This window comes from Buteo buteo, chromosome 2, assembly GCF_964188355.1.
Source record: "Buteo buteo chromosome 2, bButBut1.hap1.1, whole genome shotgun sequence".
NCBI classification, from domain to species: Eukaryota; Metazoa; Chordata; class Aves; order Accipitriformes; family Accipitridae; genus Buteo; species Buteo buteo.
The window spans coordinates 24,108,933-24,127,059 of NC_134172.1; the positions used below are offsets into that span (position 1 = coordinate 24,108,933).

General features: G+C 39.2%; 1 protein-coding gene across 5 annotated transcripts in view; it reads left to right on the forward strand.

The window, feature by feature from the left end:
* Nucleotides 1–18,127, forward strand: part of FAM171A1 (family with sequence similarity 171 member A1) — a 90,222-nt gene that overhangs the window by 60,180 nt on the left and 11,915 nt on the right. For 4 of the 5 annotated variants that reach the window (XM_075048500.1, XM_075048526.1, XM_075048509.1 and 1 more), the window contains 2 exons: nucleotides 2,919–3,077; nucleotides 8,129–8,305. In XM_075048500.1, the coding sequence (XP_074904601.1) occupies nucleotides 2,919–3,077; nucleotides 8,129–8,305 (336 nt within the window). The remainder of the gene's footprint in view (nucleotides 1–2,918; nucleotides 3,078–8,128; nucleotides 8,306–18,127) is intronic. The other variant, XM_075048517.1, reaches the window with a different exon arrangement.

Here is an 18,127-nt window from a genome sequence, read left to right on the forward strand (position 1 = left end):
GCCTCTGACATACAAGCAATCAGAGCATGAATTGATGATACTTGAGTGTTACTTCACATAGACTGAAGCTCAAATGCCGGTGTAGTGCCACGTGTCATGCATCCAGCATGACAAGAGGTGCCTTACAGGGACTCCTTGAGATGGTTACATCTTCAGGTGTGCCCTGGCAAACTGGACCTGACAGCATTTGGATCATGGCCGGTGTGTTGACAAGAGGATGTTTAAAGAAGAGAAGATCAGTGTTCAGCACTCCTTTACCTCATGGCACTTAGCAAATGGAGAGAGCTTACATGCTAATTTTATACTTGAATGTATTTGGGGTTTGTAAGTCAAAACTAGATATCTTCAGTAATAGAAGCAGCAATAATAATAATCCACTCCCAGTGATAAGTGCTGACTTGTTGAAAAATAAGAGTCTGGTCAGCACAAGTCTTTCTGTCCATTTTACCACTTCCAATTCCCTCAATAAATCAATTCCCAAACATATGCCCCCAAATCTTCTATGACCTCTGCTAAAGGAGTACATTGGACTATCTTCCAGCAAGGTGGTGAGACAAGGAGAAAGCCTTGGTAGCTGCTTCCCTCTCAAGCCTTTTGCTGGTAGCTCCCAGTCTTCTTCCTCTTTGAAGTCTCTTGCCAGTTTTGGGGAGACCCAACCGAGGAGTCAAGGGAAGAATGAGGGCGAGCGGCAGGTTTCAGGTGAATATCAGTATCAAGGAGCTTGTTTGTTAATCTAGGGTGTGCATTAACTACTCTGCACTGATTTATTGGATGTATATGCACTGTCTACAGAGGAAGCTGTTTCTTCCACCTTAGAACTTGCATCCAAGTTGATTGCTGCACAGGTTTCCTGCCAGGTTTGGGGCTCAGCTGTAGGAACGCTTTGCGTTGCTTGTTGGATTCAAGAAACTGAGGTTGGCTTTCTGAGTCTTCCCTATGTAGTTAAAATTTGGCAACTCATGGCTCTCCCAATGCTACAAAACAACCTTTTTTTTTCTTGTAGAAAACCCCAGAGCCTCTGCGTAAACTACTGTGTTACAGACTCAACAACAGTTACTTTGTTTTAAATTCTTAATTAGTTCAGATCTTCAGAAATATAATACCAATTCTTGGCAACTTGAATAATTCATCTTAACCAGAGATTTAGACAGCAGAAAATCCTACAATTTTACATTGAGCTGTTAGTGATAATCCTAATGGTGGTTTCTTTGTTGTGGGGTTTTTTCTGTTTTGTTACTGTGGATGCTTATCTCTATGGGCCGTAGCAGCCTGCTCAGCAGTGCAGTCAGAGGTTCCCAAGTGCTTGGTACAGCAAACTACTACGGTATTGCAGAGCACTCAGGAGATAAGTCTTCCCCGATTTCATTGCAGTCAATGTATTTAGTCTTTTGTGTTGTTTTCCATTTAAGCCTAAAAATTGGGTAAGGGAGATTTCTTCCTGTTTCACATGGCTGTTGTTTAATGACTATCTTAAACACTTAAGGATACTACCAGTCTCAAGAGCCTCCTGTAAATACTTAAATGTTTCAGAAATTGAAGAAGTGGGTTTATAGCTTTTTCTTGCAGAATTAGCAAATAAATGACAGCTAAACAACAATCAGCTCTTTGGAGATACTTGCCCATCTACATTGCAATTTTTGTTGTCCCATACAAAGGTTGTTCAGTGGAATTTTATGTTTTCTCATAGCTAGAGCTCCTGCTAGAAAATAATGCAAGAAAAGATTCCAGTCTCCTGGTTTATGGCATTGGCAGTTATAAAGCTCAGGAGTTGTGAGTCAAGCTCTTTAATCTTTCTTGCAGTGAAGTTACATGTAACCTAAAAACGCTGCCAGAGACTAATAGGGGAAAAGAAGCAAAATTGTTTTGAGTTGACATCCTTGAACTGCATAGTCAAATGTGAATTAAGAAAAAAACTGTTTGCCTCTTGATTTTGTGCTGTGTGGGGAGTGTTGTGTGAGTATTCAAAATGAGCTCTGGAGAATACAATAGCTTTTGATTTAAAAATTAATTTGCATGTTGCACACACAAACTTGCAGATGGAGTCTTGCTGTGTGTTGCTAAACAGTATGAATGGGGAGCATCCATTGAAAAAGACTATTCACTGTAAAAACTGGGATTTAAATGAGACATGAAATGCCATAGTACATGAAACAGTCTTAAATCATGTTGCAGCAAAGACCCTTTAATTAACACCTAGTGATCTTGAAAAAAACATTAAAACTGTACAAGACAGGGGAAAAGAGAGAAATCTTCTGTGCCAAGTAATCTGGTTCTGTTTAGATGTCTTCTTTGCGTGGGAAAATATGGAGACTCTTTTCACCTAAACTTTGTCAAGTGAATCTTTTTATCCAGTGATTTAAATAAAACGTGATTATTATCTCAGTACTAGAGATAGTTAACGTGGCCAAAGCTTTGTAAAACTTAAATACAGAAATTACACAAGTTAATTGGGAGTACAGGTAGAACGGTCTCTTAGAAAATAGCTTTAAAGAGTATGAATTACATTTATCTTGCTATTTCAGGAGAAACAAGATTTAAACAAATATGGTGAACTGGATGATTTTTTAAGCTTTCACATGCCCTACCTCTGAACTCAGTTTTAGTTTCACTTATATTCATTAAAAGAAGCATGTAATGAAATTAGAGGTGATCTAGGGGAATAACATAGTCAGAAAAGCTTCTGATGTTAGGTGCCTTCACAATTTTTCTCTGTAATACTTGTGGAAAAGTAATGGCTACTGCAAAATAAATGTAAAAATACTGGTTTTCCTCCTCTTTCATAATAGCCTTCTGATGTCTCTGTCCTTCTCAAGCCATTGCAATTTATAACGAAAAAAAGCTGTAAATGTGCTTCCATAAACATGAACACCTAAATATTCTGCCTGCCTTGGATATAAAGTCACTTTTAATTTTTTTAGGTGCACGGACTCAGCCACAAGTTCACTTTCAAAGAAGATCTGTGAAATTACCAGAGAACACTAGCTACAGTGATTTGACAGCATATCTGACTGCAGCCAGTTCACCCTGGGAAGTGGACAGTTTTCCTTATTTGCAGGGATTAGATGGAAATGGAACAGGTAACCCACTACTTCGATTTTGCTCTGATTTCATATTGGTCCAGGGATCAACTTTTAACCATACCATTTTTGCCATTCCCCATTCCAGCAAACATTCTTTAAAATTTGGGTGAGGTGATAAGTTCACCTGCCCTACCAAAATGCTGTTCCAATAAGCAAGAGAGCAAGGTCTGCTGTCCCTTAAATGGGGCCACTGAATAGCAACAAGACTCCTTGACCTTGGGAGATCAGAAAAGTTTGTTACACTTGTAGTTTAGAGCTAAGTCTCCACATGTGTCACACATACACATACAAGAATGGAGATTAACGTGAAAGGACAGAAGAGAATTTAACTTGAGGATGCCATAGAATTCTTGTTCAATTTTTTTCTAAAAATAAATAAAATGCCTATATATCAAGGATTTAATACTCTGTTGTTTCAGCTAAGAGTTGTTTCAGTGGCTTTGTTAGTACTTTTGAATCTAACTTCTGCCAAAAATGTGCAAATTCATCTAGCACCAAAGGTAAACCAGTGAAAATTCATAGTGGAAACACAACCGCTGTTAAATTCAAAGCTGTAATGCATTTTTATGACTGCAACTGCCTGTTACTCTTTTTCCATTTCTCATTTAGTCTTGATTGAAATAATTGGTGTTGTGCAGGCTAGAGAAAAATATAAGAATTGGGCACAGAAGTCTTCAAATTCTTAAACACTGGTGTGAAAAGGAGAATAATATTTTCTCTGTGTCTTATTGGGTTAGAAAGCAAGCAGTGGACTTGTAGTGCAGCAAGAGAGATTCAGACTAGTGATTAGGAAAACCTTGCTATGGTGAGGATAGTTTAAGCTGTAGAATCAATTGCTTGAGAGTGTTGGACGGAGTTACGGAGTTAGACAATCACCTGTGAGGACGGCATAGGCATAGCTGAGCCTGCTTTGAAGCAGGCTAAATAACCCCTTGAGGTCCCTCCCTGCTGTTTCTCAGGATGCATTTACTTGTGATGTGTTGATCTCGGTGACTTTGAATGATAGGTTGTGTGCATAAATGGTATGTACTGATGTTGCTAGCTTTTCCCTGAAAAAAAAGGCAAAATAAACTTCCTCTTCCCTTTGTACAAATCTGAATATCTCCTTTTCTATTACAATCAGAAATGTGTCTGCTACCTTACTCCAATCCTTCTGTCCGCTCCAGTGAGTACATGTCATCCTATCTCATTCTATCTCTGTCATTTCCCTGTTCTCATCTTCAACCTTCAGTTTTCTCTGGCTCTTCATACTCAGACATGATCAAATATCTCTTTATCTTTTTGAAAATGAAGGAATGCACTTGATCTCACTCGTCTGTCTACTTCTTCATCTCCTTTCTTTTTATCTCTAAACCCACTGAACAAACTGTTGACAACGTGTGTGGGATTCCTCTCTTCCAGATTTTTCCTTAGTACTCTGCAACCCAACTTCCCACACTTGCATTTATTTAGTGAAAACAGGTCTTGCCAAGATTTCAGATGATCACCTCTCATGGGAACTACACAACCAGGACATCATCTTTCTCCTGTTTTGCCTTCTACCCTCCTACAAAAGAGATGAATGCACCCTTGGTTTTTTAGTTTTCTGTATGCTTGCATGAGGGGAACTTTTCTACCTGAGCATGGGGTCCCTGGATTTGACTTTTATTAGCCTTCAGGTAAAAGTATATCACAAAAGACCAAAATGACCGGCAAAGAAATGGGCTTTAAGAGACTGAGAAGAGCCTTGTTTTCTGAATACTGTAGTATTCAATATGGTATAATTCAGACTACAAATACAATATATTTGTACATGCATTATAACATAGGTGAAACACCCTCTATTTTTAGTACAAGTTTCTCTTGCTGTGGAAACATGAAACTTTAAAATCCTAAACTTGGATTGACTTCCTTTTCTTCATCTCCAAGTGACTTGGTGAAAATTTCACCTGAAAAACTTTTGAAGGAATAAAAAATGAGATCACTACCTGCTGGGGATTTTTAAATATTTATCTTCTCAAGAGGAAAAGAAAAATCTGTACGAATTCTAGAATTCTATAAAAACTTAGCATTAATTTGCATGGGAAATTTTGGAGTCTTCCTGAACACTGCCCGTTCTCCCCTCTCTCCCCCATCTCCTCCCCCACAACTACTCCTCTGTTCTTTCACAGTTTATTTACATGTCTGTAGAGTTTTGGAGAGGTCCTCCCATTTGTTTCAGTCAGCTCAGTTCTCTGGCTAGTATTTATCCAGAGTAACTTTACAGTTGTTTTAACTAAAACCTACTCTCTATGAGTTCAACAGTTTTCACAAAATCCCAGCTGGGTGTTGAAGTAGTAATATGGAGCAGTGAAAATATCATTGCATGAATCAGCATGTTCCAAACAATAAAATTCAAAGAATTTAGCTGCAAATAGTGACAAGCCTGTATAGTATTAGCTTATTGTTTGTATTAATCACCAATTGGAGAGCAGTAGGATGGTTTTACAAAATCTTGTCCTTTTAACCAAACTAAACAAAACTTTCCATCGTCTGTAGTAATGGACCAAGCTGGCTAATAACCATTATTCCTGCTGGTTTTGTAGGCTGTTTCTTTATGAAGAGTGAAGTCTAAGTCACAGTGGATTTTCCTCTGATTATTTTTAGAGCTCTTCACAGGTCACCAGATGTCAAAAATGACATGAAATAAATGAAACCTGGCATTTCTTGAAGTCCATTCCCATTTAATCTGTGCGTGTGCTTATCAGTTTTATAGCATGTGAGAGTTTCATAAGCATTGATTTTAATTTACCTTCACAACAGAAAAGAGAAAAAATTATCTTTTTAATGAGCATTTACGTACTGTGCAAGGTGGCAAATGAAGGATTATTTCTTCTTGCCAGAGGTCAGTGGATTTCAGAAATTTCTTTATCTTCTGACATAACTTGTTCAACCCAGTACTGAGCAAAGTGTCAGTGCATCTTAAGTAAAAAAGATGCCAACAGTGTTTCACCACCAGAATGCTTTTTCTGGGGCTGAAAACTCATTTTTACAGATGTTAGGCAGATATGCTTTATCAAGACAGTACTGAAAGAAAAATTCAAAACTTTCAATATCTAAAAATAGGTAAAATAGGTAAAATATAAACCATAATTTAATCTTAGATATTAATCTAAATGTTTCTAGAATCTGAAGCTACACCTTTTGTCATTAGGAATTTGTATATGCCAGAACGTGGTCAGGTTATGATACTTAGCAGGAGGAATTTATTTCTGTGATGCCAGCCTGAGAAACTTAGTGGCCCAAGTCCAGTGACCTGGAGACAAGCATCAATCTGACAGAAGTTATAGGTGCATGGCAGAGGCACTGGATTGAACGATCAGGAATGAAGGAACAACTTTCTCCCCACAGATTCCCTCCTCTGTATCTCTAGTTTATATTCTAAGGCTGTGAGGGGATGATATTGTGCACATTGGAGCCTATAATATACAAGTGCTTGGGTAGGCTGGCAACCTTCCCCTACACCCTAGCTGAATTTCCAAACCTTATTTTTCTGGTTTTTTTCTCTCAGTTAGCTCTGTGGCTGTCTTACATGGCCATCTTCAGAGTGCCTGTTTTCTCAGCACTTCACTGCCCCTGGAAGATATGCTTCTGCCCCTGCGTTCGCAGTAGATCAAAGCAGTGTGTATGCCCCTTGTGTGTCAGCTGTGCAACAGTGACACTTGCCTTGAAATCTAGGGAAAATGTGCCTCAGAGTAGGTGGTATAGTAAATAAGCCACATGCCAAGTTACTTCTGGTTATTTTCCATGTCTTCAGTTTGGCACCTCTTGCAAAATCCAAAGAATTTAAAATTCTGAGAAGTTTTGTGTCTTTTTTCCTTCCCTTTGCCACTTCCTGCCACCCACCCCCACCCCCCTTTCCTGGTGATGTCTTAACTTTGGTGAGCTATTACTCAGGGACATTGAATTTGATAAAGGCCATTCCTTGAGACTTACTCACTGTTAAGAGAAATGATAAAGGTCTTAATGCTTTCCCACCATTCCCTCAAAGGTACTCATCCTGAGGAACACTGTCACTGAGATACTGCATGTTCCTGTAGACCCCTTGTGCCTTGGTGTCGCAGGCGGCATACTGCTCTTGGGTGCGCGTGTGCTTTTACAGGCAGCTTATGCTGATGTCAGGCACCAGGATTACAGGAGAGGTGGTACCCCGCTCCCTGCCAGCCAGGCACCCCTGTTCCTTCTCTCAGAGTAGCCCTGCGGTGGGATGAGCGGCTGCACCAGCGCAGGAGGCGGCAGGGCTGCAGCTCTTAACAGCAGCGTGGACCTGGCTGGCTCAAGCCCCTTGCAAAACTGGAAGCTCCATCTCTTCCAATTTAAGCTACTGCTGCTGTCGCTTTGAGCTCCAGATCTCCTTGGTTTTAAACCTCAAGCATTTTTTTCCCCTGAATACATATATATATATATATATGTGGTATTTTTCCCTGTCATTGATTCATTTGGTTAAACGGTTGAAGGGTTATAGCGCATTTTTAAATCGTGTTGTCATGAAGTAACGTCCATTGGCATGCAGTTTAAACGTAAAGAATAATTATTATCTTAGATAAGAAGGTAACACTGTGTACCCTAATAATCCGCTTAGCTTGGTTTATTTCAGTGAAAGGCCAAAGGAAATACATCCTGGCATTCTTAAACATATGACCGATCATCCTTGCGGTGTCACTGCATGTTTGGGTGTTCGTTAGTTACAATATAGGCGTGTGAGGCTATAATAAAGGCTTGTGAGATACTTTTTTTTGCTGTGATTATGGCTGTGATACTCATACATATTTATTTAAGATGAATTAAGACGAGAAAATATATGCGGGAGATTTTTGCATTGTAGTTTTCTTGTCTTCAGAATTTTCCAAAATTAAGTGAAATATACAGAAGCCTGTACGTCTTTCTTGTGAATTTTGTAAGGCAGGGAGGATAGCTACTACCATCCCTTGAGAAGTATGTTGGTGCGGTACTGCGGTGTTGAACCACACGGGTATATCTTAAATTCTGGGAAATGCTGTAGTCACAATGTTCATTCATTCTCTCGGTAGGAAACAGCACTAGGTATGACCTCACCCCTGTCACTGCAGTCAGTGTTCATCTCCTCAGCAGCGATGGGACTCCAGTCCCCGTGAATGGCCCCATCTATGTAACAGTGCCTCTGCCAACAAACAGCAACTTGAAGCACAATGCACACGTTCCAGCATGGAGGTTTGACCAAAAATTTGGTAGGTAACATCTCATTGTGATTCCCTAGATGGCTTCATTTGTCTGAAACTAATGTCTCACTGCATTTATTATGTTAATACAGTAAGGTCTTCACTCGAGTGTACAGAAATCTGTTTTCTGTCTAAAAGGAGAGAAGACTGAGTTTTATTGATCAAGTAATATATAGTATATATGCAAATATACTTCAGTAGCATTGTGTGCCACTTCTAGACAAAATTTTTTTTAAAGTACCATTTTGCAATTATTAAACATTTTATGTAAAAACTATCTTGAAAGAACTTGATTTCACCCACAGAGAGACGTATTCAGTACGGCATTGAATTGGAAGTCTGGAGAAATGGAAACTAGCCTTATCTTTGCCAGCAGCCAGCTATCTGACCTTCGGTCCGTCTGTTGTCTCTAGCTCAGTTTCCTGCCTGTCAGATAGGAAACATAATACTGACTTCTTTTGTAAATCACTTTGAGATTGACTAACACTATCAAGAAGGAAAGTACATGGAAATGATTTTTTAAAAAAAGCAAAATTCATGAAATATTTTGAAAGGACAGAATGACTAATCAATATAAGCTGTAAAATGCACTCAGTTTTTTACATTGCAGGATAATGTTTGCTATTGTGAACAGGACTTTTTCCAGAATCATGTGGTTTAGGCTCTTTATTTTTGTTTTGGTTTGTTTTGTCATTGCTGGCTGGTATACCATGCTGGCCTTTGAAGTGTAAGGATTAAGGGGTGCATAAGTCTTGTCCTGGTGTTTCCCCGTCAGTTATTGCACTATGCCTTCTGAATTATGTACCAGAAGGTTGTTAAGAAAAAGAAGTGAATAAAGAAGAATGGAAGGTGAGAAAGGTAGATGCTGTGAGGAAGAGAGGAAGAAAAAGGAGCCAGAAATTTGGATCTGTATAGACAATCGGTAGGGTTTTGTCCATGCGAGGCAAGTGTTTTGAGCCAGTTTATGATCACATCCAGAAGTAGAGCAATGAGCACGAAACCAGCGTGTTGGAGGAAGCGGGGCAGGGGCTGGTGGTGAAAGGGGAAATAACATTTTTGCTTCCTTCCTGCCTCTGTTTGCTGAAGAAGGTGATGTATTTTCAAATAGCATGCTTATAAATCTTTTGTCAGAAGTTGGCTGTATTAGAGAGTAAAGCAGTAGAATTTAATGAAGAATAAATTTGAATATGATATAAATTTGAATAGTAGAAAAAGAGTGCAATGAATGGATTCGGGGTTTCCCTTAACTGTGGAAATGGCACTTTTCCTGTGGTGCCCTAGCGCTAAGTGTCACCACACTCTTCCTGAAACTGATTTTGATCTGTGATTCTAGAAACTATTTTGTTTTCCTTTGTTCAGAAAAAGATGGGGAAGACTGACTCATGTTTACTTTCTCCACAAGAAGCAGTCCATCCCAAGTCCTTCCTGTCAGCTGTGTTATAGCTGCAGCCTGCCTCATTGCTAGTTGCTCACTGCTAGTAAAATGGTTCTGATTTTGATTATGGAGCTTTCTCAATTATGGCCAAATTTCCATGCCCCTGTGGTGGGGACACAAAAGCTTTCTCTTAATATGGAATATGGTTTTTACTTTTGTATATGAAAAGCTAGTTACCCTATTGTGTGCAGTATATATTAGTACAGATCAATACAGGTTAGTTAATTAGTGTTGCAGGCTTGAGGCTCCCAATCTTGAGACAAGTCCAACTTGCTTCATGACAAACTGCTGGAGCACTTGTGTTATTGGGATGGGAAGGCATTAACACCACTAAACAAAATGCGTCTTTGTCAGGCCACTTAGCTTCACAAAGCGGTGGAGAGGAAGGTATTCAAGGCGTTATGCTTAGGCTCCAGCTAACACTTCAGCTGAAGTAAGCATCTTCCTGTGCAAGCAAAGATGTTAAACAAAGATGCATTTAAGCCCTGACTGCAGCATGCCAGTTCTAGCAGAATTTTGGCCTCATCCCAACCAATTTAAATTAGAGTAGCCTAATTTAATAAGTAGAGCAGCCACTCTATCTTGTGCGGGCTACATTAGCACCCTAAGGGCTGTCAAACTAGCAATATGCAGCGTGAACATGGTGGTACCCTGTCATTCCCCATCCCTGTTGTGCTTGGACTGTGAAGGGAAGGAGGATGGATGATGACTGGGATGGCTCCGTGCTGGAGAAATCCTTAACTGGCAAATAAGTTGTTGTAATTCATTTGCACTGCCAGATCTGTGCCTTGTCAGGATAGGACCTCTACCCTCATTATTCTGATTTTGTCTTTCATTTCAGGACCTGCTTTCTTCAGTGCTAGTTATGTTGCCATCTCTCCTTAATAGATTTTCAGTGGCTTAAATTTTCACACTTTTATCTGAAAATTGACCAAATACCAGAGATGGAAAGCTATGACTGTATTACCAGGCAATAATGTAGTGCTTCTCTCTAGCGTATTAGCAGTACAGTGGGTGCTTGTTTGTGCAAGCCATTGTTTTTGTTTAGAATCCATGTGGTTGTCATCATTACTCCATGAAGTATAATTTCTGCTCTAAAAAGCAGAAATACTTTTCACTTTTAGAGGAGGGAGTGGAGAAAGGACAGAAATACTACAAATATGTTTTAATCCTTAGATTCTCATACGTTTTGCTGAGATCATGACGTACTAATATAAACCCAGTGGCTTCTGATTGGGAGTGCAGAGATTTTCATGGTTTCTACAGAAATTAGGCATATTTGCTTATTATGGCAGCCAAAAATAATTAATTGCTTTTTAGGATGTTTACCATAAACAATCTGTATTTTCATGACCACAGTTTCTGTCCTTGAGAGAGAACTGGGGAGAGAAGGGGGAGAAGCAGCATAGTCTACTTAAGGCTGAGGGTGGCTCCATTGATGCTGATGAAAGACACAGCCAGAAAAAGCAGGCTGACTTCAAAATAAGACAATCTGCTACATCTATTTTATACTGTTCCAAATGACATTTTTCATTACAAAACAAACTTACTGCCTTGCATGCACAGCAAGCAAATTAAAGCAGTAATACCTTTTTGCATAATTAATAAAATGAAGAACAACAGTCTATGCCCTGGAGAAGTTTTAGGGTAAACGAATATGTCCAACCTTGTTCTTGTGTTGGAGATGCACTCCAGCACCTTTCCCTGCTGCATTTCTCTAGTGTTGGTAATAATAAGCACAGATGCATTGATGTTATGGAGACGTATACATTAAAACACAACTTACTCATTCTCTACTGTTGACATACCCATATCTCTTGTGTTTCACACTACTGTGGGAGAGTGGTTTTATTTCATAGTACACCTTACAGGTTTGAACATAAAGAGATACGGATTCTCATTTTTATAATCAGGATTGCTTAGTAGGGTTTTATGGGTTGTTGGCTTCTTTTGTTTCCCAAGCACTGTCTTGTTTTTCTTAAAATCTGAAGGGGCTGAAAAACTTTTTTTCTTTATCCGTAAACAGATGGTTGGGATCATGACTTCTTCCCTGTATATTTGTCTTGATGTCAGTAGGATTTACAGCAATATAATTAATCTCTCTATTCTTGTACACCAAATTTCTGTCCAAGACTTCTTTCTAGCCTTGTCCTCTTCTGTCAGAAATGAATACTACAGATCCCAGTAGAAATGAAACTTTGTACCTCCTGTATCATTTCCAGCTCCCACCAGCTGGACTGAACAACCAGCACTTGCTCAGCTGTATTCTTCTTAGCCCCCATTTAAATGGTTTATGCTTTATATAAAGATGTCTGTTTTTCATTGGCTTCAGTGAGTAAAACTGTAAGACCAGCATTCTCCATTTTAAGTCCTCAGTTACATCCCATGTAGTATAGAGGCATTATGTTGCACCTAGACCTCTAGATCCACATCTAGAGCTGTATGAAGGACTTTAAAGTACTACCACATATTCCGCAGTGTGTAATATGGAAATGGGATTTATTCTTCACTGACAGTATCAAAGCATTTGCTAGTTCATTAATCACACCAAATACCAGAAAAATATTTTCAACACTGTTTTTAACCCTGTGTGGCAAAGGACTCTGGAGTGAAGGGGTTAAACATCTACCCTTTTGCTCTTCCTCCTTAAAATGTGTTATTTCTTGTGCACTGTGTGTAAATGAAGTTCAGAGTACTGTTTCTCTGTTCTTCCTCCTCCCCGAACACTTATTGTACATCTTTGACATGATCTTGTTGTCTTTAAATTACTAGCTTCTTCACAGAGGAGGATGTTTCCCCTGTGCCTGATATCTCAACCATGTATTAATGTAAAGCGATGGCAGAATATGGAGAAGAGTATCTTGGGGAACTCTTTTTATAGCTTTATAAAGCACAATACTTTATGTACTCCGTTGTGCTTGGTCAGTGCTTTCTGACTGCATTTAATGCCATAATAGATTTCTAAATACACTTGAAAGTCTGGTATTTACTTTTTCTGGGTGACGTCCTGCCTTCAGTGGTAAAATTGCCATTGATTTTTGTAGAGTCAAAATCTCCTGATGTTCCTTCCTCCACAAAATGAAGATAATGTTTTCTGTGCTCAAAAGAAGTAGTGAGGATATACTTGGGTATAAGCAGTATCAGTGCCTACTTAAACTTGACTGCAGTAGGGTTTTGCTCTATTTCATGGAGGTGAAATGATGCTTGGTTTTTGTTCATAGTGTTTATAGGGAGAGAGTGACAGCTGCTGTCAGGCAGAACATGTAAGCTGGTTACTGTACATCTCTACCCGTGAGTTCACTGCACATTATTTGTAAATAAGATGATTTGTAAAAGTCGCTGATTTAAGCTTCCCATGTGGTAGCAACGATAATCGACCCAGAGAAAAGATTGACTTATATTTTCGTAGTTTAAAAATAAAACATATTCCTTTCTGTTGTGAATTTGGTTAACTTCTGATTGCCACCACATTCATACGCTCCATGACAGACAGAAAATAATCATTTAACAAAAACTTTTGCAGGCTGTTGCTTGATCTGACACTGGGTACGAGTACGTGCCTCTGAACTTGGATAGATGGTCTGCATTTGGACTACATGCAGCTGTGCACATGGCCTGGGGCTTCAGGCACTTCTCCATGGGTTTTATTGGGTTTTCTACACGTGAGAAATGGACACGTTCAGGAAAATGTGTTCCCTGCCCCCAGAAGTTTGAATTTAATATAATCAGATCCAGACCATTTGGTTCTAGATCAGATTCACTGGTAATATGAAGATTGATTTGCAAATTGCAAAGAGAAAACCAAGCCTCCACAAAGTTCATAGTTACACTATTTCTGTAGTTTACAAGTTCCTTGACAATTTGATTTTTACGTCCTTTTTTATCTCAGCTGTGAAGGTTAAATTATTCTTGAAGACTAAATACACTGAGGAATACAGATTTTTTAACTAACTGCTCTCAAAGAATTTCATATTTTATGTGTTGCCATAGAAATGGCAGCTACCAAACCCAGTTTTTTACCATGTACAATATCTACATAATAGGTGCAGATATAATTGCAGAGTAGTAGACAAACCTCAGCATTGAAAGGAAAAGAAGCTCTTCCTCCGATGCTTCACGGTGTAGCTTCCTGAGGTATGTTCTCACTATCATGATTCCGCTGGAGAGGTGTAGTGGATCACAGGAGGCAGTTGTGCTTGTTTCTCAATATGTATATAGTTTTTAAATGGATGTTGTGGCTTACACAGATGAAAGTGACGTGAATGGATCGTTTGATCCTCTCCCCACCTCATATACCATCTGAGTTGCATTTGTGGCAAAGCAGATGTGGTATGGCATGATGGTGGAGCTTAAGAGGACATTGAAGGAATCAGGATGGTGCCAAAGTGTAGTGATATATGTAAATAATCTACTATTATGTAACTAAGGGAATAAACCTGGAAACAAATAGTATGTCTTCTGCGAACAGGTTTTAATAATGGACTATATGTTGTATCATGTAGATGGCCCTGTAGCTCCACCTACAGAAGACATGCAGTAGGAGGTGAGAAGAGGTGGACATCAAAATTTCAGAAGTGGAAAAAAGACTATTGTGCTTGTGCAGCTCCTTGAGTTGGAGAGGACTTGGAGATTAGTGGAAATACAGGCAGGAGTGCATAGAGCAGGAGCGTGAACTGTCTGTGTGGGGCTGTAAGAGGCTGAGGAGGAGCTGGGACAGCCTTCCTTTGCAGCACTGGGATGGTAGATCCAATCCCAGTGTGTATCTGCTTCCACTTCCAGCTTGAAAAATAGAAACTGAACATGAGCGTGTTGTGAGGCTGGATGAAGGAAAAGGCATGCAGTGTTTTGAATTGCCTTGTGCTTTCATTTATTACTTGTTCTAATAATTTTGTCAATAACTGAATGTGATTAATAATGTGATAAAGTGAATATTAAGGCAGTATCTTTCACGTACACCAGTAACTAGGGCTGGTGGTCCAGCAAGCAGAACTAAACTTTCCCTTTTGAAATATAATTAACCAGTAATTACGTATGGAAGTAATTTTCTCTAATAAGTCTCTTCTGTTCTGGCATTCTGGAAGGAAACGCTGAGGGGACAAAAGCAGTGCAAGCTGTTCTCTGGACAATGTGCCCTGCCTTCTGCCCCAATATAATTAAAATTATTAAATAATGAAAACTGGTGTATACTTTTGTTAAACACTTGACAGGTGATTTAAGGGGAAAAATTAGTAGAGATGGCAAAAACTACAAAGCTTCTCAGACACTAGTAATAAATGGAACCATTAGACTTCCTTGCAAAAACCTTGAGGCTATGATGTTAAAAACGTTTCCCTTATAGTACACCAAGTAATGGCGGTGTTGCTAGAACAGTAGCGGGATTTAGCCCTGGAAGGCTTATGTAACAAATTCTGTAAGAGTGGAAGAATAATGAAGGTATGAGCTCAGAGCAGGGACGTTTATTTTTTGATGTTGCCTAGCAACTCGAAAAACAAAATTGTAATATTAACTTAAATACTATGAATTTTTAAACCCATGTGTATTGGGGGGGAGGGAGAGCAGGAGAGTAATCTCTACCAATATTCAAGAAGGAATTTTTCAACTTCCAATTTCAGTGGCTTTTAGCTTTTTAGAAAATGAAGAAAAGTAAAACCAAAACCCCCATCCTTTTGTAGTAAAACTTCCCATGCTGATGCAGATTAGAGGTGATTTTTGTTTGGAAGAAGAAATCTGATAAGCAGCTTTCAGCTGGTAGAATGAAAAGCTACAATTTATCTATGTCAGAACATGCTTTAGGAAGTTATTTTCACAAACTTGCCCTTGATTAACTCTCCATCATAACATTGCCTTTTGAAGTGTCTAAATCAATTACTTCTAGAAACACTGTTGGTATGTTTTGAATATCCTTTGCTGTCCCACACTCTGTCTGATAACAACCTGCCTCATTCCTTTTGACATGTATATCTCCATTTAACTGTGAATCTCTGCCCAAGCAGGGCAATCGTACAAGACATCGTAGACATCACAGAAGAGATCTGTGCTGAAAGAAAAGCACTTCTCATTAAGGAATATTTACTTAAAACCTCTATGCTATTAAATAATATAGTTAAAAGTATCTTTCTTTTCTTTCCAAAACTCTTTTGTCCAGGGAAGATAATCTTGTGAATAAAAATAAATTCATATAATGGGATTATGCTTAATTTGCTCTCTGACTAATTAAATCCTCTTATTTGTCAAACCTATTGGATGGAAATAATTCATGCTGTAAATAGCACAGTTTTGGTTCCCTGCTTGAGTGAGATTGGATGATCCTTTTGCCAGTTAAAAGAAACCAAAAAAAAAACAACGGCAAACAGTATGTGATCAATGGAAGAGTTTCCTACCAAAAGCTCACATGTGAAAGTAATTTGAGGAAAAAAACCACCATACCTACCATATATTTAAACACTAGCAATATTTAGACTTTATGACTGTCCTTAGGGGAAGCTGCTGGCTACAGCACACTCCTCTGACAGTCATTTACCAGAACTGTTTTGATCAGTGATAGGAAGAATACACAATCAAAGTCAGCAGAAGTCCCTGCAGCAATAGCAATCCGGGAGGCTCTGAAATGGTCAGCTTGGGAAGGTAAACCTGAAGTCAGCAGTATTATACATCCTCCCAGAGAGCCGAGTTCTGTGCTGGGGTGCCAGCGTGAAAACTCCCCTCGAAGCCAGCACGCAAGAGGGGAATTTCTCTCCTTTCTTCTTGACTTTTAACAGGAGTCACACGCGTCCCTCTAGAGCAGACGGCCTGGTGTGGCAGTCCTGCCCGAAGGAAGCACGGTCCTGCCCCACGTAGACCAGGAGGAAGTTTGCCATTTGCTTGAGCTGAAGCAGCGCTGGATTGTCAGCGTGCACGGTCACACACATGGGCGCCAGAGAGGTGTACGATTCCCTGGATCTCGCTACAGATTAATTTAAAATAATAAGGTCTAGCTTTAAAATATGGAAGTAATGCCTTATTCAGAGGCATCATGTGTCTAGACCACAAAAGCAAATCCATTTGTGCTGCCTGGATCCAGCAAGCTGTCACATTGAATAGTTAGTGTCTTTGAAGACAATAGGACGTCTCTTTTCTGGGCAGACTGGCCGCATGTGCAGTGACCTGATTGTGCAGGGAAATAGTCTAGAGTAGCTGTTCTCTAATGGCTTTTCTGCAATAGCTGCCCATCCAGACATTCTCCTTGCTGAAAGTGCCATTTTCCAATCTGATTTAGAAGTAGACTAAATTAAATTACAAAAGCCATTTTTAGTGCAGAATGTGTGTTGAAACAGAGATTTAACTTGCAAAACTTTTGCTGTTAAATTTACTCATGATAACTGCCTCTTGCCCCCATTGGCGAGTCCTAAAAGCTGCCTGAGATAAATAAGTGTGTTCATCAGAATCAGTTACTGTGAAGTATTAAGATGCTAGTCTCTAGCAGAATTTATTTTTCCTCCTCTGCTGGATTTTTCAACTTGTCTCTGATATTTGGGTATTTTTGCAGCCAGATGGAGCTCAGCTTTATCTGATTGTTTTTTGATTTGTATTTCTTCTAAAGTGCTCTCATTTTTATATTCTTTGTAGTGTTAATGATGGTAGCTCTCTTACCTTGCTTTTAAGTTACATATACAAAGAGTGCTGGGTAGCTGTTTTATAAGCTTTTTAAGAAGAAATTTATTAAATGACACCATTTATTCCAAAAAGTCAGTAATACTAAATATAATTTTGGTGAGGAAAGAGTTAAGAAACTTCTTCGTTCTCCCCCTGCCATCAGTTTGAGCCAGGAGACAGCTCCCCTGACTTGAATCCTGGATCAGCATGTTGGCTTCACGGAGCAGTAATAGAGGAAGAAGGAAGAGAAACGTAAAAATGATCTATAAGCAAGAATGTCTCTATATATAGAAGTTTTCCGTGAAGCACCAGACACTCTTTAAGAATTAATGGCAAATTGGCCCAAATCATGCAGTGCTTACAAACTATACTGGACTTGCTGTTTCTGCTCCAAAGATGCATTGACATGTTTTCTTTGGACCTACACAATCAGTCTTGAACAAAAATTATCAGTCAGTTATTTGTACTGCTTTTTATTTATAATCCTGTATTGCTTGTTACTTCACAATTATTGCACATCATGTATAAAACTTAGTAAGTAGTGAAGCTAGTTGATTGTGCTGACTTGGGCGGGGGGGGGAAGTAGATGTTATAGGGTATTTGAAGAATAACAAATTAAATTATTGTAACAGCTAGCCATGCAGGGAGGTAAGACCTCTCTTCCCTCCTAAATGCTTCTGCTTAGTTCTCCTGCAGTTGTAATCCTGCCTGCACGGAAAAAAATGAACGCTGCTTTCCCTTACTCCATTTGCAGGCTACTGGAT